Source organism: Thermoascus crustaceus, assembly GCF_041956765.1.
Source record: "Thermoascus crustaceus strain CBS 181.67 unplaced genomic scaffold VTN00scaffold_4, whole genome shotgun sequence".
NCBI lineage: Eukaryota > Fungi > Ascomycota > Eurotiomycetes > Eurotiales > Thermoascaceae > Thermoascus > Thermoascus crustaceus.
Window position 1 is genome coordinate 10,938 of NW_027192530.1, and position 13,755 is coordinate 24,692.

General features: G+C 50.4%; 3 protein-coding genes and 1 non-coding gene across 4 annotated transcripts; 1 reads left to right on the forward strand and 3 right to left on the reverse strand.

Moving 5' to 3' along the window:
* Nucleotides 1-82: 82 nt before the first annotated feature.
* On the reverse strand, nucleotides 83-1,085 carry VTN00DRAFT_6600 (uncharacterized protein; the record flags this gene model as incomplete). Its single annotated transcript, XM_069433255.1, has 2 exons — nucleotides 83-144; nucleotides 194-1,085. The coding sequence occupies 2 exons, from the start codon at nucleotides 1,083-1,085 to the stop codon at nucleotides 83-85; spliced, it is 954 nt and encodes a 317-aa protein (XP_069286654.1).
* Nucleotides 1,086-1,333: 248 nt separating this feature from the next.
* On the reverse strand, nucleotides 1,334-5,170 carry VTN00DRAFT_6601 (uncharacterized protein; the record flags this gene model as incomplete). Its single annotated transcript, XM_069433256.1, has 10 exons — nucleotides 1,334-1,812; nucleotides 1,856-2,114; nucleotides 2,172-2,428; nucleotides 2,504-2,710; nucleotides 2,767-2,823; nucleotides 3,733-3,945; nucleotides 4,010-4,449; nucleotides 4,536-4,659; nucleotides 4,751-4,889; nucleotides 4,970-5,170. The coding sequence occupies 10 exons, from the start codon at nucleotides 5,168-5,170 to the stop codon at nucleotides 1,334-1,336; spliced, it is 2,376 nt and encodes a 791-aa protein (XP_069286655.1).
* Nucleotides 5,171-8,250: 3,080 nt separating this feature from the next.
* Nucleotides 8,251-11,614, forward strand: VTN00DRAFT_6602 (uncharacterized protein; the record flags this gene model as incomplete). Its single annotated transcript, XM_069433257.1, has 4 exons — nucleotides 8,251-8,511; nucleotides 8,572-9,329; nucleotides 9,392-10,397; nucleotides 10,448-11,614. 4 exons carry the CDS (start codon nucleotides 8,251-8,253, stop codon nucleotides 11,612-11,614), a joined length of 3,192 nt encoding a protein of 1,063 aa, XP_069286656.1.
* Nucleotides 11,615-13,496: 1,882 nt separating this feature from the next.
* VTN00DRAFT_t137 lies at nucleotides 13,497-13,570 on the reverse strand. The gene has a single exon. It is a non-coding gene; the product is annotated as a tRNA-Asn (tRNA).
* Between the last annotated feature and the right edge of the window lie 185 nt (nucleotides 13,571-13,755).

The following is a 13,755-nucleotide window of genomic DNA, read 5'->3' on the forward strand; positions in this document are numbered from 1 at the left end:
CAAAGAAGGCGCAGGGCTCTAAAATTAAGCTTGTCAACCCCTGCGGCTTTCTGGACAGCTTGGCTAAACAGGGCCTGTTGCACTATCTCCTCCCTGAGTTGGGTATGCCAGGTTCCTTGGGGCAGGTCTTCTTGGGGGCTCCCCCTGGGAGCAGGTGGGAATGCCACCTCCCGGATTAGAGCTTCCTTCTCACTAATAGTGGTGGCCACCTGCCCCTGGGGGCCTCGGAGTGCTGGGGTTGTACTGGTAGCCTTTGGGGCAGTATACCGCAGTGCCTGCCAGCACCGGGCAGTATCTGCTGGGCCCAGTTGACTTCCAGGATCCTCCCCCTCAGGGCCCATTAAGAATGTCTCCCAGCACACCCTCTTCATCCGCCGTATAGTTCTATAGTAGAAGTTCCGGGCCTCCCAAAGCTCCCCCTCTGCTATAGCTCCTGCCTGCCATGCCCGCCTGGCTTGGGCATAGGTCCCCCGGGCCTGCTTGACCTCTGTCCCCCACCATCGCTTTGAGGCAGGAGATACCCGGATTGGCTTGGCATGCTGGTTGAGTATAGTTGTCAAGGTGTTCTGAATCCATGTGGCTTCCTCTACTACATCCCCCTCGGTGCAGGTGTCAGTTAGGGGCTGTCTGCCAGTTGCCTGAGTTTGCCAGGCCTGAGTGGCTTGGTTTAGTGCCTCTGTATCTGCCTGCAGGGCCTGAATCTGCCAGCCAGTGATCTCCTTAGAGGGTTCTCTGGGGTCCTTTCGCAAAGGGCTCCATTTCATAACTATCACTTCATGGTCAGAGCCTGTAGGGTGGTCTTGATCCACAAACCATGCCTCTAGAGGCCCCAACTCAGAGGTGGTCAGGCTCAAGTCAATAATTGACACCCCTGGGGTTGATTTAGGCCTAGTTGGTATGTCCAGAGCATTGTTGATATGGAGGTTATATGCATCAATTAGGGCTTCCAGTGGCCCTGCATTTGTGCGGGCCCCTGCCTGTGGGTTCCATAGAGGGCGGTGTGCGTTAAAGTCCCCTACTATCAGGCTTCTTGCCTCTATTATTTGTCTCCATTCTGCATCTTCAATGGCGCGCCTTCGCCTCATGTTTTCCCCTTGCCAGGGGCACTGCTGTATATACTACAGTATAAAAATTGCAGCTCATGTGGTGACAAAGACTATAAATCATTGAGTGGATGCTTCTACCTGATCTTGATGGATCATGGACCATAACAAACTATGCCGAGCGGTACTTATCACATGTCGGCATGTATTATGTATACATAGTAGAGTACAGAGTATATACAGTATTGTACATTAGCACAATTGTCACAATCACGTAAATGGCAAAAGATCTACTGTTTCTTAGTTGACCTTGACAATGTCACCACGGCATCTGGGCTCTGCGTTTTGGAGCATTCTTCATGCTGATCCATGGCTACCATTGCATCTTGATCGCTCATCAGATTGATGGCTAACACAGAAGGAACAGCAACTGCGCGTGCACCCAAGCGCAGGCCCCAGACCATCGCGAACTGGGTGGTTGATTGTGTATGGAGCGCATTCACCCGCCACGCCATAGCGTCAGCGCTCTGGAAGGTCTTATATGCGCCCACCAGGATCGCAGAGACCGCCAGTGAGTTCGACTGCGCCCTGGTCAACCAATAGCAGAAGGATTGCCAGTAGGCGTTGTAAGCGCCGTAAAAGATGTACAGGAACATAGGTCCTGCGGACGTCTTCCCTTCGATAAAGTCAATATCCTGCTTGATTCCCTGGGCAAGACGCCTGCTGGACCACTTCTCGAACGCATATCCGCCGCCCCACGGCCATGCCACTGACGAAAAGGAAAAGCCAACCGAGTCGGGCGCGCTGCTGACGGTTAAGCATGGGCAGGTCGAGAAGCGGACGGATGAGAAGACCAGCGACCATCTGTGCCATGTAGTATAGCGCACCGTTCAGTGATTGGGTGCGGATGTTGAACGTCATGCCGTTGACGACATCCTGCTGGTACGAGTAGAAGACATTGGCACAGAAGAACAGTGGTAGCATGCAGTGTACTCTCCAATCAGACAAGGTCTCGACGGTTTGGAGGGCCGTGGACTTCCAGTTCTTTTTCTTCTTGGGCGTCTTATGTAGCTAGGTACCGCGCACGGCAGAGGGAGGGCAGATGAATATGCTCAGAAGCCACCAGACAGCCATGATGACGGGCAGCGCAATGTAGGTGGTGTCCGAGACAGTCGCGCTAAAGGAGCGGTAGTTGAGTCCGAAGCTGGAGAGTGATCCCACCCCGCCGCCGAGGTTAAAGATAGTCCAGAACACGGCGATGGCGCGCCCTTTCTGGGCCTCAGGGACATAGGTCATCATGATGGCGCCCTGCGACACCCATAGGAAGGCTGCACTGACGCCCAGGATAGCACCCGAGGCGACGACGAAGGCGCCGTTTGACGTCCCTACGTCGCGAGTTAGTCTGTACGCCCGATGGATGTCGATCCCTTGGATGTATCATAGCACCATGCGGCACGTACTGTTGAAGCAGAAGCTGGCTGAACACAGCGGGTACGTCCACCCCCCCCCCAGCAGTAGAGAGGCTCTGGGGCCTATCCTGTCGAAAATGGGCCCGACGACAAAGAATGCAGTGGCCGCCGTCGCTGAGAGCAGAGCGACATTCGCGTTGGCGGCGACGGTAGGGTCGATATGGCCAGAACCCCGCGGCCAGTGAGGGCATTGTACATCTGGAGCAGCGTGAGAAGTACATCGCGTAGAGGGGCGAAGAGAGCAAACAACTTACGCCAGGGCAGCAAAAGCAGATGGCGTTGACCAGGATGATCTGGAACCAGGACCGTGTCTGTAAGCGAAGGAGGGCGACCGTCGCTGTGGCATCCCTAGATTCACCTCAACGGCGACCTCATCCCTGCCGTCGTCTCGTAAGTAGACCACTGTCATGCAGAGGGGGCTTCCGTGGAAAGTGGTATCAAAGAAGATGGAAGAAGACGGACGCTCGAGATCCAGCAGCTATTTTTATTGAGATATATCTCTGCCGTACACTCCCACATTGCATGCCCCAGCGTGTCCCATGACGGGTTATACAGGCAAAGGAAAGGGAAGATGTTCTCGGCGCATGCCTCATACTTCATACTTCTCAGGAACGGCGTTTTTTTTTTTTTTTTTTTTTTTCATCGCCCAGTATTGCTGTTATCGGCGGTGTTGGATTTGATGGGAGAAGTTTCAGTCTGTTGTGTACACCGTTTTCGGAAATTCTGGTGGTTTCTACCAAGGCCTCGAATTCGCCCCGAAGCCAGCCAAGCAGAGCAGAATAGCATAAGGGGCTGATATAGCACTATATCCAAGGCACCCTATCTGTATCTGGTATCCATTATCCTCTAAACTGGCGAAAGATCAGTACTACGGAACAACGTGCTCAACCTGGCATTGCTAGTTGGTATTCCAGAAAGAACATGTACAAAGATGCGGATCAGCTTCCGTCACAACCGAATAAGAGGTTCCAGCCAACGACCAAACTGCAGATAGTAAACAGGATATATTGTGTGGAAGAAAGGCATTGTAAGGAGATCCAGGTAACTGTAGAAAATGTATATTGAATTTGGGAGAACAAACAACAATTTTTAACTAACCACTTATCTCTACACTTCACTGTGCGCCGGAATCGCTTCAATAATTGCCTCCATCCCTGGACCAGTACTCCAGATTCCGGTGATTTCCAGCCCCGCTGAATCAAGCAACTCCCTCCACTGACTCTCTGACCTCTCCACACCAGCCCCAATACTCATCATCTGAATGTCCATCGATGCCTGCATCAGCGGCGTACCCACATCTGGGAGGACGAAGTCGATAATGATGATCTTGGAGTAGCTAGGTGCCATGGCACTGGCCGTGTTCCTTAGGATCGTTCGGCAGATATCGTCTGGCCAGTCGTGGAAGATAGCGCGGAAGGTGTAGGCTCGGGCTCCTGAACGGATGATCCATCAATCAGTGTACACACAGTCGTGCAGGGACGTATGGAGAAGACTGACCTTTAACAGGCTGTGGACTGAAGAAACTATATCCCATGGCCTCGATCCCCTTCAACCGGGGACCTGAGTTAACCACGCTCGGCAGATCTTGCAGTATCAACCGGCCTGGAACATCCGGATACCTGTCGTGGAATCTCTGCAGGTCGTGGCCGTGGTTCCCGCCGACATCGACGAGCAGAACGGCATCTTCGTGCATAATGGCCCCGTCAAGCACGCGGTCCATAGGATAGGCCTCGAACCAGCTCGGCTTACCCTCCCGTCGACTAGACATGTATAAATTAAACCGGGATTGTTTCCTCTGGTCCTGGGCCAGCCACTCGAACTGGCTCATGCCAACCGCCCACTGCATGGGCGATTTCGCGTAGTCCTGAGGGTTTGCATAGTTATGGACGCGGAGGTACTCAGGCAGCTTTGCGAGGGTGGGGACGGTGAGGTCGTAACTGGACAATGGCAATTGAAGTCAGCCAGCTGACTATAGCTTCTGGGACCCTTAGGGGGATGATTGGATAGAAGAAATTTCACATACATGCAACTAATGCCGTCTTTACCTATGGGCTGAGTCATAACGACCGTCTTTTCATTCGCACGGTATACCTCGCTCTCGGAACTGGCGCAAAGGCCCAATGCCGTCATGACCCGCATCAAACGGACTTCAGTGAGTCGAAGTTAGGATTTAGTTATTCAAATAAATGTATGAAACGTATGTATGGATTGAACTCGGAACTCGCTGGATCTTCTTACCGATGAGCGTTTTGTCAGCTCCTGTCCGTGCTGCCAGCTCCGCCGCACTAATCCCAGGTTTTTCCTCATGTGCGTGCTCTGTGAGGATGGAGAAAACACCCAATTCGACGGCAATTCTGAGAGATGCGTTCTGGGGTGGCTATATGGATCATAGTATTAGTATGTACTTGTACATATTCATCCATTTCAATATCGGACGCTAAGATCGAGGACACCAACCTGGTAAATAAGCCTCAGTATTGTGTCCGTTGGAGTCTCGACAGCATGCTGCAGGTCCTTGATAGCGGCGAGCAGTTTAAATCGTGTTTGAGGGTCGAGATACGCTGAGCAGTGATCCACAGCTGCTTGTCTGACGGTCTCTGCGAGGGAGAGGATATCTCGCGAAGAGCTTGGAAGACTGGATCGTTGAATGGGTGCCATTTTTCTCTGTTATGCGAAAGAGATCTGGTTTGTCTGGAGAGACTCAAGGCCAGCCATGGGGAAGAGGCAGCTAATATATGCGGTGCAGTACAGTACATGGCTTTTGCTGTGTATGTATATAGATGTGCTTGTGCAGCTGAAAACAGCTGGTTGATGCTGATCGGCGAACACGTAGGCTTGCTCAGGAATTGCGTAGTTTCCTGTAGCTGTTGGACCTGGACACAATGCGGCATGATGTACTTACAGGTGGTGGAGTACCCGTGGTGGAGCTGCTGCTGTGCAACAATAAGCCGAGTCGGGATCTTCGCTGTCGCTATCTTAACATCGGAACTCGGGGGAGGCCTGCTCGAGACCCGCAATCGATAAGATGCTTCCGGATCAGCATGTATGTCATGGTCCCAGTTAGCTTCCGCTTCGGTTCAGTCTCATTACAGAGAAGCAGGCAGCCTGAATGTCTCAGAGGTGCATCAAGAACCGAAAATTGGGTGGCTACGAACAGACAGGAATCGAAATCGCTGGCCTGAACACTCTACTCGTCTCCACCCCAAGGGCTCCTCTTCCAATCCCAGCCTCGGAACCAGAGCGAAGTCTGTAGTTCAAGCCCATACATTCATGACTAGGTGGTATGGGAGTCGCACCCTTTCACGAGGACTACAAACAAGTAGCACGATCATTAGAATAGTTAGACGGACGCAAGAAACCCCAGGCATTCCGGGCGACGGAGTAGCAATTCTGATCGCTTCAAGATTTTGGGAACATTACAGATGTTCGGGAACAGAGATACGCTGGCCGCCGACCTGACGCTTGCCGTGGACTTCGCCTATCCTGTGCGTATCGCGTACCATGCACTCGTCTGGGATACCCATGTAGAGACTTGCCGAGATTCATAGCATATTGTCTGCTATGTTAACAGGGCAAACTTCTGTCTATGCCTCGACACATTCAACATTGCCGATCAAGTCTGGGCCGGTCCTACAGCTCACTGGAAGACTGTCAGGTGCCGTAGACAAAGAATTCAGGTGGCCTTTGCAATGTCTGGTTATTACAATCGAGCCTGCTTGCATCTTTTTCTCATTCAGGTCGCGGGTGATGAACAGGTCGACACTTGCCTGTCCTCTTTGCATGTTCCTGGTAGTCCAAACTGTTGGGTTAGTTTAGGAATGCGTGCCTTTTCCGATTTGAGGATCTCGGGGGATATATTCTTGTTTGGCGAGGTGGCTAGGGCTCTCGTAAACAGTCTATGCTTCATGGGATGGGTTTAGCATGGGGCTTTTAGTGAACGACTCGGGGCGAAGATCCTAGGGTTGTTAGCGAGCATGCGGGGCGCACAGCCAGATTCTGGGGTAGATCGTTGAAAGCCGTTGAGAATTGATGTGGATGTAGGCGCTCACCATCTGTTCCATATTTGTTCCCAGACCATAATCAACTTCCCGTTTTGGATTAATGTCTATACTACCGAAGACCCTTGCAAAGGCTCGAACTCCGTGATCAGTTATCTTGACCTAACGTAGACCATCGGAAATCCCCCTGTGATAGATCTCTTCCAGGAATGACGTTTCCGTCCACCATATCGCCCCAATATAAGACATGCTGTTCTCTTTGGGAAGTTGAGAATTCGAACAGGTTTTTTCTGGCACTGTTCTGGAGAATGGAGGTTGGATGAGATACTGGACAGTGCATTCCCAGGCCACAGCTGTGGCGCGCCGGGACGATCCTGTGGCGCCCCGAGCGTGGAATTCGAACTATCAGGACGCTAGTTTAAGAGAGGTATCCACGGATGCGAGATCTCAATAATTCGGTCCCAAACAGTCGGGTCGTGTCACATTCCGCACCATAACCCTGCGAGCCTAATCCAACCTGAGGACTTTTGCTCCAACATCCTCTCCGCATGCGCTTTTGTTGAGATACTTGCCATCTCCACAAGTCATGTGTATGAGAATGAGGCAAACCCTGGTGCTGGGTCTCCCCTGACCTTCCTAAGACATCTCCAAGGCGTCGTGGAGTAACCCCGGTGTCGTTGTTGTCCCCTGTGTGCGTGCCTTGGTAGAGCAAGATCCACCACTAGACGGAGCAGCCTTTCCGCATATGTGATCGAGTTAACCGAAAGGGTTGAAGAGCTAGAAAGCACATTCCCTTGATGGTAGAAGTTATTTCTTCGTGCCATTTATTTCATATTCCGGGGGGGGGGGGGGTATTTCCGAATTTCAGGGCTTGTAAAACGTAACGTTAACCACTATCCTTGGATGCAACGGAAGAAATGTTACATGGGGAAGTACTCACCGAAATGTAAATGTTTTGAAGCATGTTCTGGATTTTCTGCCAGTAGGCAGAATACCCAAGGTCCAAGTTCGTTACAGAATCGTTGCTGCAGCCTCTCATCATCGCTGATTGCTCGCAGATTCCAGCCCTGTAGGGGTCCAAGTGGAGGCCACGACGGCCCGAAGCGGACCATTGTATTTCTTGGGAAGAGGACCCGCTGCATCGATCGCCGATCCGGCTTCTATATCGGCTGTTGTGCTCGGTGTGCCATGATGCCGCATACAATTTTCTCCGATTTCCCATGACGTCCTTCCACGGTGCGATCAATATACTTCCATCCTGCTTTCATGCATGACGCTTGTTCTTTTAGCTTACTGAGAGTCTGTGCTCGGTAGTCGGAGACTGGGGAACAGAGCAAACAGAACTGGGAGTCCCCTCTAGCCGGAAATAGAATCCATTGTGGATCAATCTCTCCAAGCATACAATAGCAGATGGTAACCTCTAAAATTACCATTAAATATCTATAAGCGAGCTTTCTATCCCCAAGAAGGAAGTTGCTCCATGTTCCCGACGTCTTTGTTAGTGACAATGGAGTTATCGAAAACGAACATGGATTCCCACTTCGTCCGGATGGCATCGATGTAACCCACACGTAGTTGGAAACACAGTGGTGAGCTGTTCCTTGTCTCAATCGATGATGGGTCTGGGAAGAGGGTATTTAATCACCTGGTCCGCGTCATCTGAGCCTCTTGGTCCCGTTTAGTACGGAGCATTCAGCTCTCATCGTTTTGCGGTTTCCAATTCTTGTTCAATTCTCAAAAATGGGACTGCACCAGGGACATGAAGCATCGGGGAGCTCTCATCGAGATGTTACTATTGAGCAGTTGGTACAGCGTCTCGGCCGCCCGGACGTGTTGGACGACTTGATCCGTCTAAGAGCTGCGGATGACGTTCAGGTGCCCATCCTGGCCTATCCCAGAGGTGAAGACAATGCCGCCAACTATGAGTACTTCAGCGGTTGTGACCTGGATCGTCTTGTCGACCAGGCCGTCCGCTGCTTGATGGAGCGTGGGTTTGCACCGGTACGTATATTTCTCATCTTCTGTGATTTGTGAAGATAAGCATATGTTGACTTGCTGAAGGCATCTCACAATGACGAGTCAATTGTTGCTCTCCTCACTCTGTCCGACCTGGATATGGTCATCACCTTCTTTGCCTTGAGCAGACTCGGGTACACGGTGATGATGCTTTCTCCACGTCTCTCGGCGGCCGCGTGTGTGTCGTTGCTCGAGACCGCAAAATGTAATACCATTCTCTACGGTCAAACGCCAAACATCCGCTCGACAATTGAAGGAATCTTACAGTTGAAGCATGTCTCGTCTCAGTCTCTTCTGTCCAGATCTGCCTACGACAGCCCGTGTGAGAACAGTGGTCATCCTCTGCAGTGGAATCGGGACAACAAGGCCCAGAGGGAGAAGATTGCTCTCGTCCTCCATTCATCCGGATCCACAGGCACACCAAAGCCTATCTATCTCACCCACAAGGCGTTGATGACCCATCCCCTGAGAGGACCTGGTTTTACGTCTTTCAATTCGCTCCCCTGGTACCACCTACATGGCCTCTCCACCGCGTTTCAGGCAATGTGGAGGCGTAAAACGGCATTTATGTGGAACGCTTCCTTGCCTTTGACGTCCGATTCCCTGGTTACCGCTCTCGAGGCTTCCCAGCCGGAGTCAGTTAGTACTGTCCCCTACGTCCTTCAGCTGCTAGCCGAGAACCCCCGCGGGATTGAGGCGTTGAGGAAATGCAAGATGGTCACTTATGGCGGGGCAGCATGCCCCGATGAGTTGGGAGACAAGCTTGTGCAGGAAGGGGTGAAGTTCGCAGCCGCCTTTGGTTCGTATGTTCCCTTCATTCCGCTCCATGCTGTAATTAAATGCAAGTAACTAACATCTAATGAAGATCAGAAGCTGGCTTCGTTGCCGAATCTATATCGCGTCCGGAAGGTGACACCGCATGGAATTATGTGTTTTTCTTCGATAATATTCGGCCATTCATATGGATGAAGCCAATAGGTGACGGTCTATATGAATCGGTCTATCTGTCCGGGCATCCAGCATTGACTACCAGCAATTCTGATGACCCGCCTGGCTCCTATCACTCGAGAGACGTATTCGCGCCACATCCTACCTTACCGGACAGGTGGAAATATATCACCAGATTGGACGACCGCATCACTCTGGTAAATGGAGAGAAGGTCCTTCCACTGCCGATAGAGGGTCGCATCAAGCAGCATCCTCTTGTCCGGGAAGCCGTCATGGTGGGCGTCAATAAAACTGCACCGGGTCTTCTTATATTCCGTTCGGAGGCCTCCAACAATCTCTCTGATGAGGAATTCCTTTGTTCGATCTGGTCTACTGTGGAAGAAGCGAATTCGCGAGCCGAACAGTTTTCTCAGATTACGCGCGAGATGATTGCTATCTTACCGCTCACTGCTAGGTACCCTATGACGGACAAAGGATCATTAATACGGGCACAGGTTTATAGCCAGTTCTCGGGCGTTATTGAGGATCTCTATGCCAAGGTCGAGAGAAGCGATGGCACGCTGGAGCTGGATATTCCTGCGACGGAGGCCCATTTGATGAAGGTCTGCCAGAAAGAACTAGGGCTCTCGATCCCCAGTCCAGAATCTGGCTTTTTCGCTATGGGTGTGGACAGCTTAAAGGCTCTCCATCTACGACGCTTGGTTCTTAGGTATTTCAAGCTCGGAAGCAAAAAATTGAGCCTGAATGTGATCTTTGAGACGGGCAACATATGCCGCCTAGCCGAACACATCCACTCTCTTCAGACAGGAAAAGAAAGACATGCAGAAGACGAACTATCGCTGATGCCAAGTCTCATCGAAAAGTACTCGGCTTTTCGAAAACATGTCCCCCATCCAGCGAGCGTGACAAACGGGAAGGGAGTGGTAAGATTAACACCTTATCTATACAAGACACACTCAGCTAACAGTTGTAGATTCTTACCGGAGCCACCGGATCGCTAGGAGCACATACGCTTTCCCACCTTCTTCAGGAAGATGATATCTCCGTCATATATTGCCTCACAAGAAGAGAACATCCCAAAGAAGCCTTGCTGGAAGCCCTACAGCAACGTGGCCTCAACATCTCACAGGCCCAGACAAAAAAGATAATTGCATTTAAAAGCGCCCTCGATGAGCCTTACTTTGGCCTTGAGGCAGAGACGCTGCGAGAAATGCAAGATTGTGTCTCTCTCATCATACACACTGCCTGGCCTGTCAACTTCAATCTACCCCTTCTCAACTTCGAGACGCACATAAAAGGCTTGTACAATCTGATCCAGTTCTCCCTCTCCGTTAATCTCCCTGCCCCCGCTGTCCTGTTATTCTGCTCCTCTATTTCAACTGTGTTGGGTCTTCCACCGACGACGATTGTGGAAGAACAACCCATGAAAGAGCTGGCCAGCTCGTTGGATATGGGTTATGGACGTTCCAAGTTGGTCGGAGAGCACATCGTTAGCAATGCTAGGAAATCAGGAGCGAGAGCCTACTCTCTACGGATCGGGCAGATTTCAGGCGACTCGAGAAAGGGGATCTGGAACGAATCGGAAGCAGTACCACTGATGCTGCGATCCGCATTGACCTTGAGAACACTACCGGACTTGCAGTGCGCATGCTCATGGCTCCCTGTCGACACTCTCGCATCGACCATACTTGACCTTGCGAAGACATGCTCTCAACGATCTGCTTCAACACCCACATCGGAGACTAATGGCAATGGCGATTTCCCGACTACGACCTTCGTCGACGACTCGGTCTACAACATCTGTAACCCCTACAGCTTTACCTGGACTTCACTCCTAACCGAGCTTCGCCGCGCTGGAATCACATTCAAGACTGTATCCTTCGACACGTGGATCTCCATGATGCGCGAGAGTCAAAAGCGCTGCGAAGAGCGAGTAAACCCCGCGGTCAAGCTGGTGGGACACTATGAGGCAATGTACAGCCCCGCAAGCGCCGACAAGAAGAGAGGAGTCCGCAGATACCCTGAGCAATTCGTCACAGAAAAGGTGGAGAGAGACAGCGTCACGCTCAGGGATCGACGCCCGCGGATCATCGAAGATGGGATCCTGAGTCGTTATATTCGTTTCTGGCTCGACAGGTAGCAGCTGAATGATGGAAGTTAATCTTTCTCTTTTCCTTTTGCTCTCCCTGGATAGCGGCTGTGTTTGTCTGGTTCCGTGTTCTGTTCTAAAGTATATATATGCTTAGTATCGTATGCAATATATTTTGGGCTTACTTCATTTATACATTGAGCGGACGAGTAAAATGGTGATTTTTCTACATATATTAGCATTTCCAACTTCTAAACAATTCCGAAATTTTAGGTTAGGTATAATAAATCTACTGCTACTACAAAAGAAAAGGTCAAACATGGATACATAAAATATCTGTTTTGCTCAAAACACACGTATCCGGTGCTCCGATCATGTATATATATTAGGGTTTATGCAGCTATCTTCGCATCTTGTCCCTCAAATAAAGAACACCAGAAAATGGGGCGATTTCAATATAATATCAGCGATATTACCCTCGTTCTGACCATAATCGCCAAGAATGAGTCTCAGATGAATTTCGAACAAGTAAACCGTGCATGACCTCTTCCTGAATACGTACACAGGACTGTCAATGCCAATGCCGAAATTCTCGAGTCAAGACACGGCAGAGCCAGGCTTGCGGCTGACCTCGTGGGATTACGTATTGTGCACACTGCACAGTGAACAGTCGCATCTGTCTCCACCGTTCTGTACAATTCCATGGAGAAATCCCTCGCAAACATTTTCCACAATAGGGCTAAATTCCTATAAGAAACTTCGAAATATACCCACGGATCCACACTGTATTATAACACTATTGTACGCAGTAAAGAACTAAAGATCGACGCCGCATGCATCTGCAACCTGGGTCGATATTAGCACGGACCAATCTCGAAAAGGGCCCTTCGATCGTCGATGATGTCCAAGTCAGCGGCAGTTCCGCAGACACATTTAAGAACAGTTCAACAGTCTCTGCTGCAGAGATGTCCGAAAAGAGTAACTTGCAATACAAGAAAAAGATTTGCGTGAGTATTTTCCAGATCGGTTTTAGCTGCTCTAGCAGATCTTCATCGAATGCTTTGGTCCCAACTCTAATCTAAGATTGCGGGCCGCGGCCCACACAGCAGTGGGAACAATCAATCTACGACGATTCCACGATTCCACGCACACACCGCTGCGAATTTATCCCGAAATGTCCCCGAGATGCGACATGACGTCGTCGTCCAGGTGAGGTCTGTCTGTTGTCGTTGGCATCTCTGGTGTGTCAAGGTTTATAATGAGCTGCGCCACGCCCTTCACCACGTAGCGGAATATTTCTTGATCGTGCTGCTCCTGACCTGACGTGGCTTGCAGAGTGTTCTCATCTGTACTGCACTGATCAGCGTTCAGAGGTTGCGTGTAAAGACAAAGCTCAAAAATATATGGAGCAGACAAATACATCGGTAGGTAGGGTAGCTTCCGCTGCCACCATAATTCGAACTTGGGTCTCAAGGCCATCTCGCAGCGGAAAGACCAAGATTGTGAGCAAAGCCCTCATACCTTCTTTCCACTGGTTCTTCCAACATAACGTTAGCACTGCCAATCGGTCGGGCTAAGCTTGAAGATCTGTTCCATGTAGCAGATGTAAAGGTTGCCACGCTGCTGGTACTGCAAGGCAACCAGAATCGATTTCTTGCAACGTCGCTTGGCTTCTATCGCTGTGAATTACTGGATTTCAAGTGTTTCTGCGGATGGTAACACCCTGCATTTCAAAAAGTAGTCTGTATATTTGATCCCAATTGAGTGTCATTGAGGCGACTTCCTGAATGTGCTATTGTATCAGTTAGTGCGGCAATAAAATACGCAGTTAAAAAACTTGCATGACTCTTCCCCCAGTCTTGTTCCCCTCTCGAACTGCCGAACTCCATAGGAAAGACATAGAATTGAAGAACAAGAAAGGAAAAAGAATTCCCGTCCCTGGGAAGGCTCGAACTTCCAACCTCTCGATTAACAGTCGAACGCGCTAGCCGATTGCGCCACAGAGACAAGAGTACGTTGTGGCGCGGACTTTTTTCGGCTTTTGACGCGCCTTGGGTATCTGCCTATCTACGATGATTTTTTTTTTTATCTTCTCGTTTAACTATATATATAGAGTGTGAGAGAGAGAGAGAGAGAGAGAGAGGGGAGAATGCAAGTGTCTGAGATAATACGGTTTTTATAGATATCTAGAT